At 37.2% G+C, this 13,318-nt stretch overlaps 1 protein-coding gene across 1 annotated transcript in view; it reads left to right on the top strand.

Moving 5' to 3' along the window:
* ADGRV1 (adhesion G protein-coupled receptor V1) overlaps positions 1 to 13,318 on the top strand; it is a 681,209-nt gene that overhangs the window by 212,624 nt on the left and 455,267 nt on the right. Inside the window, exons 37-41 of the mRNA XM_075837359.1 lie at positions 3,550 to 3,649; positions 4,019 to 4,198; positions 5,525 to 5,688; positions 5,893 to 5,986; positions 12,642 to 12,720. Coding sequence (XP_075693474.1) covers positions 3,550 to 3,649; positions 4,019 to 4,198; positions 5,525 to 5,688; positions 5,893 to 5,986; positions 12,642 to 12,720 — 617 coding nt within the window. The remainder of the gene's footprint in view (positions 1 to 3,549; positions 3,650 to 4,018; positions 4,199 to 5,524; positions 5,689 to 5,892; positions 5,987 to 12,641; positions 12,721 to 13,318) is intronic.

The following is a 13,318-nucleotide window of genomic DNA, read 5'->3' as shown; positions in this document are numbered from 1 at the left end:
TGTATATACCTATATTATAATGCACACAGGTACAGTATATCCGAATATATAACACAAACTATATGGATATATACTGTACTTGTGTGCATTATATACAGGTATATACTTTACCCGTGTGCATTATATATAGATATATACTGTACCTGTGCATATTATAAAAAGGTATATACTGTACCTCTGTGACACAGTGTGTAAGTATATGCATGTAAAGTGAGGGGAAGGGACTAGCCCTTCTCCCCTCTTTGTCTTAAGGAATACCTTGTGGTCTGCATGTATCCACCAGCCGAGCCCTTTATATTACAAGCTTTAATATAAAGAGCTAGGCTAGGGGATATGTGCTGACCATTATGTTAAAAGCATCGAAGATAATGCCCCAATCAGTGCCCCTGTAGATAGTGCCCCACATTGCCTCCTGCAGATAATGCCACAGAGCCTGCCTGTAGATAGTGCCACAGTGCCACCTGTAGATAGTGCCACAGTGCCCATGTAGGTAGTGCCACACTCTACCTATGTAAATAGTGCCACAGTGTCCATGTAGATTGTGCCAGTGTCCATGTGGACAGTGCCACTGTTCCCGCTGTAGACAGTGCTACAGTTCCCATTGTAGATAGTGCCCATGTAGATAGTGCCACATTGTCAATGTAGATAGTGCCACAAGCTGCCCATGCAAATAGTGCCACACTGCCCATGCAAATAGTGCCACATACTACCCTTCTAGATAGTGCCGCACACTGACCATGTAGATAGTGACACACACTGCTTATGTAAATAGTGCCACTTACTGCCCATGTAGATAGTGCCACAGTGTCCCCTGTAGGTAGTGGCAAACACTGCCCATGCAGAAAACACCACAGTGTCCTATGTAGGTAGCGCCACATTGCACATGTACATAGTGTCAAAGTGCCCCCTGTAGATAATGCCCCTGTAGGTAGTGCCGCACTCACCTGTCTCTTGTGGTCTCTTCTGACCAGTCCTGCTCCAGCAGAATGACGCAGGCAGTGCAATGACGTCATTGTGCCGCCTGAATCACTGGTAAAGCAACGAAAGGGGCTTTACCATTGATGTTTTCTCATAGAATCGATTTAACGATTCTGTGAAAGAACAGAATCGTGAGGCGTCCACATGGCAGATAAATCAAATTAATTTGATTAATCGCCCTTCCCTACTTTCAGACTACCCCAGACTTCATGTAGGCACTGTAGGTAAGTTATAGTCGCAGATCTTAGATCTGTCATAATGGAGCTGAGCTAAAATGCAGCGAAGCAGCAAGCACTGAGGAAAATAAATGACAGGTAAATCACCTATAGTTACAGATTTACATTTTATGCTAATTTTTATGCTAACAACTGAACACTTAATTTTAAAGGCTATGTAAACCTTTGAGCAAATTTTTTTTTCTGAACCAGAACTGTCACTGTGCTGAAATATACAATAAATATATATGTCCATTTACTTAAAGAGGCTCTGTCACCATATTTTGCAACCCCTATCTGCTATTGCAGCAGATAGGCGCTGCAATGTAGATTACAGTAACGTTTTTATTTTTAAAAAAACGAGCATTTTTGGCCAAGTTATGACCATTTTCGTATTTATGCAAATGAGGCTTGCAAAAGTACAACTGGGCGTGTTTAAAGTTAAAGTACAACTGGGCGTGTATTATATGCGTACATCGGGGCGTGTTTACTACTTTTACTAGCTGGGCGTTCTGACGAGAAGTATCATCCACTTCTCTTCACAACGCCCAGCTTCTGGCAGTGCAGACACAGCGTGTTCTCGAGAGATCACGCTGTGTCGTCACTCACAGGTCCTGCATCGTGTCAGACGAGCGAGGACACATCGGCACCAGAGGCTACAGATGATTCTGCAGCAGCATCGGCGTTTGCAGGTAAGTCGATGTAGCTACTTACCTGCAAATGCTGATGCTGCTGCAGAATCAACTGTAGCCTCTGGTGCCGACACGATGCAGGACCTGTGAGTGACGTCACAGATCTGCACTGCCAGAAGCTGGGCGTTCTGAAGAGAAGTGGATGATACTTCTCATCAGAAAGCCCAGCTAGTAAAAGTAGTAAACACGCCCCGATGTACGCACATAATACACGCCCAGTTGTACTTTTACTTTTCAACACGCCCAGTTGTACTTTTGCAAGCCTCATTTGCATAAATACGAAAATGGTCATAACTTGGCCAAAAATACTCGTTTTTAAAAAATAAAAACGTTACTGTAATCTACATTGCAGCGCCGATCTGCTGCAATAGCAGATAGGGGTTGCAAAATCTGGTGACAGAGCCTCTTTAAGACACTAGTATTGAGAATTACAGATGCCACCTATTATCGATCACATCAAAGTAATGAACTTAGATGTGATCAATAACAGCTGCATCCTGCGTGTCAGAGACATGCAGGACCCGCTGTGTCCGAAGCCATCAGTCCCGCTGACCTGACAGATTCAGGTTTGGGAACAAGATACAGCTTCTATGTATCCAGGACACATACAAGCTGTATCTTAAAAAGTAAATTATTATTTTTTTCTATAAAAACAATAAAAAAGGCCTCTATTACGTTGTTTTATTTAAAAAAAAAAAATAAATAAAATTATGCGCAAAGCTATAATTAGCATTTAAGGAAAAAAAGATTTGAAGTGTAACTGAGCTGCAATACCAAATACAGCCCATGGTCAGGAGTAGTTCTGTTTCTGAATCAAAAAGACCCTATTTTCTTTTCTCATAAACCCCTTTAGTGATTCAAGGACCTTTTGTACCTGATGCATTTCAACAGGTTTATGCGCTTTATGCTTGGTATATCAGGTAGATCAATTTAATATGGCAGAAATTTGATAGCGATTATTCAGTTGCTTAGAATATGTGCCAAGACATCTTAATCTTAAATCATATTGTTGTATGCTAGATATATACTCTTTTGCTCTAATAGTACATTTTCATTGCAAGGACTAGAATTCTGAGACTTCTTGAACGTAATATTACTTTATTTAAACTCAGAATTGAATGTGTCATATATATATATATATATATATATATATATATATATATGAACGTGTTAGTAATGTTCTGAGTGGATCTGATGAATGACAATTTATTTTATCCCCTGAGACCATGCAGATTTTTGAATACCTGCAGATCTATGCAGCCACATTACAAAACACTTTTTGCCCTGGCAACTATACTTGAAGTAATGCCATCATTTACCCAGAAAAATGGCTTTATCCATTGTTATATGAGAAACTGAAAATAAATATCCACTTATGTGTATGGCATCTGTAATTCTCAATACTAGTGCCTTCAGTAAATGGCCATACGTATTTATTTTGTATGTCTGGACAGTGACAGTTCTGGTTGATGTGTAAATTTTAACATTCATGTTTGAACTTGATAGACATGTCTTTCTTCAACTTATGTGTAATATGTAAGTCATCAGACACATACAAGAAGCATAAAAACCGCTTAGGAGAAAAACAGTAATTATGTAATCCCTCATTAATTAGTACAAGTAATTGGATATTTAATAATATGTATTTTATTTCTTATGACTAGGGGTCATTGAACACGAGTTTTACTGTACATCTGCTAGATGATCAGATTCCCGAGGAGCGAGAAGAATACCAAATTGTCCTACACAGTGTTACAACTGAAGGTAAAATTGTGATAAGGAAAATATTGTACTGAAGCGTAAATGTAGTTCCGCTTTTTGCTCATTCCATCTTTTATAATTCTGTTGTCTGTAGTTATATTGCACTAGCATTGTATTATACCGTTTGTATTGATCTCTCTTAGGTTTATTAGTATTTTTATTTTCATACTCTAGTAGGACCAGGAGCTGTAACATGTAAGAATGTGACCATATAAAATAATTCACAGGCGGCACCTGGAACTGAAGGTTTACATATTTGCTATACATAATATTATACACAAGTTCCACATTGACTTGGGTACTTGATAAAGAACAAAAGACGTCTGAAGCAATTTATGTATATATTATTGTGTCATTTACTTTTGTTTTTAGGAGTTTCCGGCCCAGGTGCAGCTATTATTGATGAACAAGGATATGAAGCAGTTCTTACTGTAGAAGCCAGCGATGAGCCACACGGACTGATTCGTTTTGCTCCTTTTTCAAGGACTGTGTTAACTCAAGAAGCAAATAAAACCATCCAGCTCTTTATAAATCGAGAGTTCGGATCCTTAGGTTGGTCTAAAGTGACAAAAATACCTGTAGTATTATGAAAGTTACATAATTTGGGGCTGAATAAATCAATATGTAGAAAAATAGATTGTTAGATATGACATAGATAGATAGATAGATAGATAGATAGATAGATAGATAGATAGATAGATAGATAGATAGATAGATAGATAGAGTAAAACACAGTCTCGTAATAAAGATACACACTATAAAGACATCCTCATAATGGAACACAACCTAGAAATAAAGACAAACAATATTTTGATGTCATCAGAGGCGTAACTATAGGAAGTGTAGAGGTTGCAGTTGCATTCAAGCCATGGAGCCTGGGGGAAGCCAAAAGGTTCCTCTGTTCCATAGTACTGTTACAGACTTTGCATTGGGGTCCAGGAGCTTCAAGTTACGCTCCTGGACATCATCAATATAGAACACAGCATGGGAATAAAGACAAAGACTGTTATTACATCATTACAATTGATCACAGTTTATATATATTGACACAGTTTATTGGGACACCATCAAAATAGAACACAGCTTATAAATGAAGACACAGGGTATTGTGATGCCATCACAATAGAACACATTTTGCAATAAAACACAATAAAACACAGTGTATAAATTAAGACACGTGGTATTGTGACATCATATATATAGAACACAGCATATGATTAAAGACAAACATTATTGTTACATCATCACAACAGAATACAGCTTAAAAAAAGGACCCAGGCTATTGTGACATAATCACAATGGAATACAGAATAGCAAAAAAGGCAAACAATATAGGTACATCATTAATATAGAACACAGCCTAGAAATTAAGAGAAACACTATTGTGACACAATAGAACAGAACCTATGCATAAAGACAAATACTATTGCAAAATCATAACAATAAAATATCTTATAAATGAAGGCACATGTTGTGACATTATCACAATGGAAAACAGCCTAGGAATAAAGATAAACACTATGATGACATAACAAACACTATTGGGACATCATCCTAATAGGACACAGTGCTGTTCAGGGGTCCTGTGTGCAAAAGGTCCCACCACCTTCAAAAAATGCTTGTTCTCAGAGGATAGAGGATAGAGATAGAGACCTTTGCCTTTGCTCTATTCTATGCCAATCCCAATGCCCATATTTCCATTTGTAAATTGAATCAGCTTACAACCCTTACACCCCTACCATATAGTATGAGAAATACATTGATTAGTCCACTTGGTTAATAATAGCATGTTAGAAATGTGTTCTATTTCACAGCAACAAAATGTAATAAACATGTTTATATTGTTTAATATTTAAATTTGTTTTGTGAATTTATTAGGAGATATTAATATCACTTACACCACATCTGTGACTTTGACACCTCCTCTGAATGGTACCAGTATGAGCACGGCAGAACCAGGTCTTGACTACATTGCCACATCTGGATCTCTGATCCTTCTGGATGGGGAAACAACTGCTGCCATTAATGTGACTATTTTAGAGGTAATCTTTATATTCATGTTCATTGTTTACAGTACAGGAAAATATGTAATAAATGATCACAGATAACACTTGCATTCTTTGCACTGTTTATAATAATTTCAGTTATTTAAATTTCAATTTGTGAATTTAGCAACAGCTTTCACAATCTATAATAGCCAAATTGACAAAAAAAAAATGTTTGTTTTCATTCTGTTTTCCTCTCAGGATGACCTACCAGAACTGCAAGAGTACATCCTAGTTACCCTAGTCTCTGTGGAACTGACTGTGAAGTTAGTGACATCTTCTCCTCCAAGCCTAGGTATTGCTCTAAATAATATTATTATAATATATCATAAATGTAATTGTTTAATCCTTTGTACAACACTTTTTGGATACAATCAAATTCTTGTACGTTCTTTTACAAATAATACTGTTTTTGTGGAAACCCCCTTCTGGAGACCCGCAGCTTTGAGCACTTAACAAGTTGCTATATTGAAATAGGGAAATAGCACATTTCCTCAAAAATAAACACTAAACCATAAAAGCCAGTCTCGGCACTGCACAACTAATATTGAAATTGCTTTCAACAATAATAATGAATCCTAAATACGCATAGTAGAAAAGTGTGTCCGGAATAGAAAACAACAATAGTACATTACTAAACCACATAATAAAGCAAAATCAAGACTTGTCAATGATCTTCTACGCATTAAAGTAGTTACACAGAAATGCAAAGATGTAAGACTTTAACGTAACTACAAGAATTTAATCCACACAGTAAAGCTCTTACCACTGAGCAAAGTAGACCACGTTCTGTTCTTAGTATACAGTGCCTGTAGATAATTCACTTGTTGTGCGAGATTTCTTATGTACACGAAATTATGAACCCATAGGGGCAGATTTACTAAGACTGTCGTTTTATACGTCAGTCTTAATATAAAGTTCGATGGATTAAGATGCGCCTATCTTTTATTAAATTAGGTGCATCTCCGGCCGTCTGTGCACCGAAAAGGGAAATTTACGCCAGCTACGTGCTGGTATAGATTTCCACTATAATTGACACCAATTTCTGGCATTTACAGTAAATTTGTCGTGCCACATAGACCGTGCCCCCTTTTGTTTACTGCATTCACTTTTTGGAAAAGTGTCAGAGGAAGCGTAAAAAGACAAACGTTGCAATTCATTTTTGCACAAATTGCGACTTTTCTATGACACAAATCCTCCCCTAAGTTTTGTACCTTTTTTTTTTTTTTTTAACTTATCAGGGTTCCAGTACATATAGTTGAGATGTCACCACTAGCGTTTTTCTCTGATGATGAGACTTGGATAGTGCTTAGTAATCTTAGACTTATAATTGTATGACCCTCCTAAATACCATACTGTTCTCAGAGGCGTAACATGAAGCTCCTGGACCCCAATGCAAAATCTATATCAGGGCCCCCACCTACAATATATCATTTATAATACTAGTTTCTTCTTATACTTCTGATGGGCTTTTAGGTCTATAGCTATGCCCCTGACTGTACTTACATCCATTCTATACTAGAAGTTCTACACATTTTAGAGATCAAGCCATTTTGACTCAAACTGCCTTAACTCATAATAGTGACTGTGTGCGCATGTGTGTGTGTAGATACAGATATAGAGCCAAGGCTACAGGCACTTTATTCTGTTTCTCAATAACCTACAATTTACCTTACTTCTTATTTTCTAAAGACTTTAACCATTTCTTTTTGTTCTCATTTTCTTCCGTGCATGCTCATAGAATTTATATTTTACCGGATAAAAGGTAATTAACAAGCCATTAATTTGTCTTTCCTTCCTCTACAACAGTCTATGAGCAGCAACCACTTATATTTTATATGTATTTGATCACATCTGTCATTTTGGATGTGTTTTAATAACAAAAATTCTAAATCCAGACTTACGCAGTGGTATAATAAAACAGATATTATCTGCAGTGGAAACTGCCAGAATAGGCTACAGGGTAGTGATAATCTATGTCTGTGTTTTATTTGATAGTAATAAATCAAATACACTGGGCATTGTAAGGCGATTGTGTCCATCATTCTGTATTTTAAACCTATCTCCACCACATATTCAGGTTTGACTGCATTTAACCCGTTAGTGACCGGCCCATCGTGTTTCTACGTCGGTCACTAACGGGCCTTATTCCGATGCCATAGACTTTTTACGTCGCGGCATCGGAATAAGTTTACAGAGCAGGGAGCTGTCAAATCTCCCTGCTCTCAGCTGCTAGAGGCAGCTGAGGGCTGGGAGCGTCCCTGCTCTGCCGGGTGAGATCGATATTAGTATCGATCTCACCCGTTTAACCCCTCAGATGCTGTGCACAATAGCGAGCACCGCATCTGAGTGGTTTTGGAGAGAGGGAGGGAGCTCCCTCTCTCCCCCACCGACACCCGGCGATACGATCGGCGAGTGTCTGAGTCTCCAATGGCAGCCGTGGGTCTAATAAAGGCCCCCAGGTCTGCTTGGAGTGAATGCCTGCTAGATCATGCTGCAGGCATGACCTAGCAGATGCCTGTCCGTGTTAAACGGACAGGCAGTAATACACTGCAATACAAGTGGGACTAGTAGAAAAGTGAAAAAAAAGTTTAATAAAGTTAATTAAAAAAAAAAATTGAAAAAAAAATGAAAAACCCAGCTTTTCCCCTCACAAAATGCTTTACTATTAAAAAAACAAAATAAAGTTAAAAAGTTACACATATTTGGTAACAACCCCGACTATAAATCTATTACATTATTTAACCCGCACGGTGAACGCCGTAAAAAATTTAATAAAAAACTATGGAAAAATTGCTGTTTTCTGTGAATACTGACTTTAAAAAAATGTGATAAAAAGTGATCAAAAAGTCGCATCTACTCCAAAATGGTACCAATAAAAACTACAAGTCTTCCCGCAAAAAAAAAAGCCCTCATACAACCGCATCGGCGAACAAATAAAAACGTTAGGGCTCTTCAAATATGGAGACACAAAAACATTTGAACATTTTGAAAAAAATGCGTTTTTACTGTGTAAAAGTAGTAAAACATACAAAAACGATACAAATTTGGTATCGTTGTAATCGTAACAACCCGCTGAATAAAGTTATTGTGTTTTTTATATCACACGGTAAATGGCGTAGATTTAAGACGCGAAAAAGAGTGGCGAAATTTCAGGGATTTTTCTATTTCCCCCCAAATAAAAGTTAATAAAAGTTAATCAATAAATTATATGTACTCCAAAATGGTGCTATTAAAAAATAAAACTTGTCCCGCAAAAAACAAGACCTTATACAGCTATGTCGACGCAAAAATAAAAACGTTATAGCTCTTGGAATGCGACGATGGAAAAACTTAAAAAATGGCTTGGTCATTAAGGTCTAAAATAGGCCGGTCACTAAGGGGTTAATGGCAATAACAGATTCTTCTCTGAAATCACAATGACATCATCTGGAAGATCTATGCTGATGTTAACAGGCTCTTTACAGTAAAGGGCTGCATCCCTGTGCCCAACAGTGACATGAAGGGAACATTGTGGTTAGCACTTATTATCTATTTTTTACTAGCATTGATTCTACTCTGCAGGAGCAAGAAGTAGATTTGTTTTTGTTGTGGATAAAAAGCAACGTCAAATAGTTGCTCCAGATTCATGTATATTTATTTTCTTAAGAAAAAGGTTTGCAGAAAAAGGACATGACCAATGCTCCACTCCATACAATAGGAGGGAGTTTATATAGTATTCTCAGACTGTACATTTACATATGAGATACAATATTTTCTCTTTAGCTTGCAAATACAAAAAATCTTACATCCAGGAATATTTTCTTGGCATTGCAATATTTTCAATCAATTCATTATCTAGGATCAATTTTATGTTACATAGTCATCTCTCCTTATCATCATCTTTTGTATAGAAGGGCGTAGAGGGTGTGGTCTTGAGTCCTCCGCTTTTTCCCCTGAGTCATTGTAAAAGTTTTTTAAAATTCTTATTGAGTCAATTATTTTGTTATCCAGCAAAGGTTCTCTTACACACAGCAAAAACACATCTCTCCAGGCATAATTTTTGTATTGAAGTTAAAATGGAAGATAAAACATCAGTTAAAAAGGTGGAGTTAGTACATTTCTTTCACATTTCCATCATGATAGTTAGAGAAACAGTTTCACTGGTGATTTCACAGTGTTTACTCCATATAACAGGCAGGCAGAGAAATAGCTAAAGCTAAAACCCTATTGGAATACCATCATTATAAAATACAGCCTTAGAATAGACAATCACTGTGGTGACATTATTAATATACAACGCAGCCTATGAATAAAGAAACAACACTATTGTGACAACTTTACAATTGAACACAATCTATAAATTAAGACACAGACTATCGTAACATCACCACTATACAACGTAGTTTAGGATTAAAGACACACTTTTCTGACATCACCACAATAGAACATAGACTAGAAATAAATACAAACACTATTGTGAAATCATAAAAATAGAACTAAGACTAGAATTACAGACAAATATTATTGTAACATCATAACGATAGAACACAGCCTATAAAAAAAGAAAAACATTATTATGATATCATTACAGTAAAACACAGCCTAGCAATAAAGATAAACACTATTGTAATATCCTCACAATGGAACGTCATTAGGGGCGTAATTATAGGAGATGCATAGGTTGTAGTTGCATCCAGGCCATGGAGCCTGAAGGGGCGCAATAGTTCCTGTCCCATATAAAGGAAACCAGTACTGTTACTTTGCATCAGGGCCCAGAAGATTCAAGTTACAATACAGGACGTCATCAATATACAAAATAGCATGGGAATAAAGACAAACACAGTTGTTACATCATTACCATTTATCACAGCTTATAAATGTAGACAATGTATATTGGGACACCATCAAAATAGAACACAGCTTATAAATTAAGACACAGGGTATTATAATGTCATCACAATATAATTTTAGGGGGGAATAAAGACAGACACTATAGTAACATTCTCACAATAGAACAGAGTATATAAATGAAGATACAGACTATTGTGACATCACCTTTACAGAACACAGCCAAGGATTAAAGACAAACACTATTGAGACATCATCATCATGGAACACAGGTTATAAAAGAAGACACTGACTATTGTGACATAATCTGGAAGGTACCCAGTTTAGGAATAAAGATAAAATCTATGGTGATAATAATCACAATAAACACATCTTAAAAAGGAAGACACTGGGTATTGTGACATCATCTATATAGAAAACATGCCATGATTAAAGACAAACACTATTGTAACCTCATCATAATAGAATATAGCTTAAAAAAAAAGCTATTGGGACATAATCACAATGGTACACGGAATAGCAATGAAGACAAACACTATAGGGACATTATTAATATAGAACACAGCCCAGGAATGAAGAGAAACACTATAGTGACATCATCACAATAGAACAGAGCCTATGCATAAAGACAAACATTATCACAACATCATAACAATAAAATATATCTTATAAATGATGACATTTATGGGACTGTGCTAGTTATCTTGAGATATACAAGAGAAATTGGCACACTGATTCAGCATTTGCTTTGGGAACCCAGAGAGAGGCTCTTTATGATGATCACTTCTATCTTGACAAATCCGTTTTTGGACTGCAAGGGGCTCTTTGTTTATTTTTCTACCTAATGTATGTCTCCAATGAAGTGGAGGAGTAAGCGGAGTAAGTAAACAATGGGGCTTTCGCAGTACTCACTACAATGAATCTGACATTTTGATGGCTACTAAGAGACCTGCAGTTTGGGAACTACTGTGAAGCCTAAGTTATAGGCATTACTATAAGGCTAGTACTATGGGCATTCCTAAGAATATTGTCAGCCTTGTCCTGAGTATATGATAAAGGGTGCAGTATGTAATTTCACTTACTGTCTCATGCAACAGAAAGGTTAGAATTAATGCAAGATAAAGAAAGATTTCAGTGCAAGGACTCCGGAAAGATCAATATACAGTAGATCTCAGCATCCTACTGTAGACCATGACTTGGGGTGAGATAGATTAGACCATAATGATGGATTTGTAATACATTGATGCTTACAAAAACAGCTTTAAAGGGGATTTCCCATCAGATACATTTATGACATATCCACAGCATATGTCATAAATGTCAGATAGATGCGGGTCCCACCTCTGGGACTCACACATATCTCTAGAACGGGGTCCCCTAAAGCCTGTTCTAGCTTTTTCTGCTTACGCTGCCTCCCGACCACTTACTGATTACATAGTCTGGAGTTACGGAAATAGCGTTACTCGCTGTGCTATGCTGTTTCCGTAACTCCCATAGAACTAAATGGTAGTTATGGAAACCGTAGTTTGCATGCCACGCTGCTTCTGTAACTGCCATTCACTACTATGGGAGTTATGGAAACAGCGTGTCTCAACCATGTAATCAGGAATTGGCCGAGAGTCAGCGTGAGCACAAAAAGCTAGAATGGGGTTTACGGGAAACAGTTCTAGAGATAGGTGCGGGTCCCAGAGATGGGACCCGCATCTATCTGACATTTATGACATATCCTGTGGATATCCTCAGAAAAAGCATGGTTGAACATCAGCACTTGTCTCCCAAATTTCAATCAATATGTTATTTTATTGGACAATCATCCAGTAAAAAAATGGCAACGTTTCGACCCGTGACAAGTGGAGGGTCTTTCTCAAGCCTAGGCTGTTCAACCACGCTTTTTCTGAGGATTACATTACGTCAGACAGGGTTTGTCTGATCTTACAGCTTGTCACCGCTCCTGACATTGGGATTTGTGCTGCTTCGAATATTTTATTTTTTGGATTATATCCTGTGGATATGTCATAAATGTCCCTCATGGGAAACCCCTTTAATGTACAATTGAACCTGTTTATATTTTTTGTTATATATTCACAATGTGATTCTTTTTTTTATGTGCTAATGTTTAGATGCTGAAGGTTTGACAGCCCAGATTATTATTGATGCAAATGATGGCATCCAAGGAGTTATCGAGTGGCAGAGGACAAGGTTTGTACAAATTGATTGTTATTCTTTTGCAACTTTTTAAATTGTCTTTTTAATTGCTGCTCGGTAGTTTACACCTATCATAGGCAAATAGGTAAATAGGAATAAATGGACTGACCACAAGCTTTACTATTTGTAGTTGTTTGTGCCCCAAAGTTAACGCGTACCTGTCGTTTCAGCAGGTGACTTTTCAGAATAAGATGTCATGTGTGTGTACATGAGGAATAAGACTATTTCTAGCAATTATATAACTTGTGTGTATATATATATATATATATATATATATATATATACATTGGACACCAGTTTTCCCCTCTGTATACTCTATCTCTAAATGTCAGTTTCCCCTGAGCTAGTCTAACTACTTGGATGACTCCCAAACATTGCACACAGAGATAAAGGAATTTCTGCTCCCTATCTCTCTGTAGTATACCCTCAGAAGCAGCAGCAGTATAGAGGAAATTATGTAGCCGTCAGAATCAGTATAGCTGAATCAGCAATGAGGGTAGATGGAACACTTACTAGAAGATGCAGCAGCTTCTCTGTGTGTCTCTGCCTCTGCCTCCCTCCAACAGCCCCTCCCCTTCTCTCTTCTCAGACT

Source organism: Rhinoderma darwinii, chromosome 1 (genome assembly GCF_050947455.1).
Source record: "Rhinoderma darwinii isolate aRhiDar2 chromosome 1, aRhiDar2.hap1, whole genome shotgun sequence".
Taxonomy (NCBI): Eukaryota; Metazoa; Chordata; class Amphibia; order Anura; family Rhinodermatidae; genus Rhinoderma; species Rhinoderma darwinii.
Note: the sequence above shows the minus strand (reverse complement) of the source record. Positions and strands in the feature narration are given on the sequence as shown.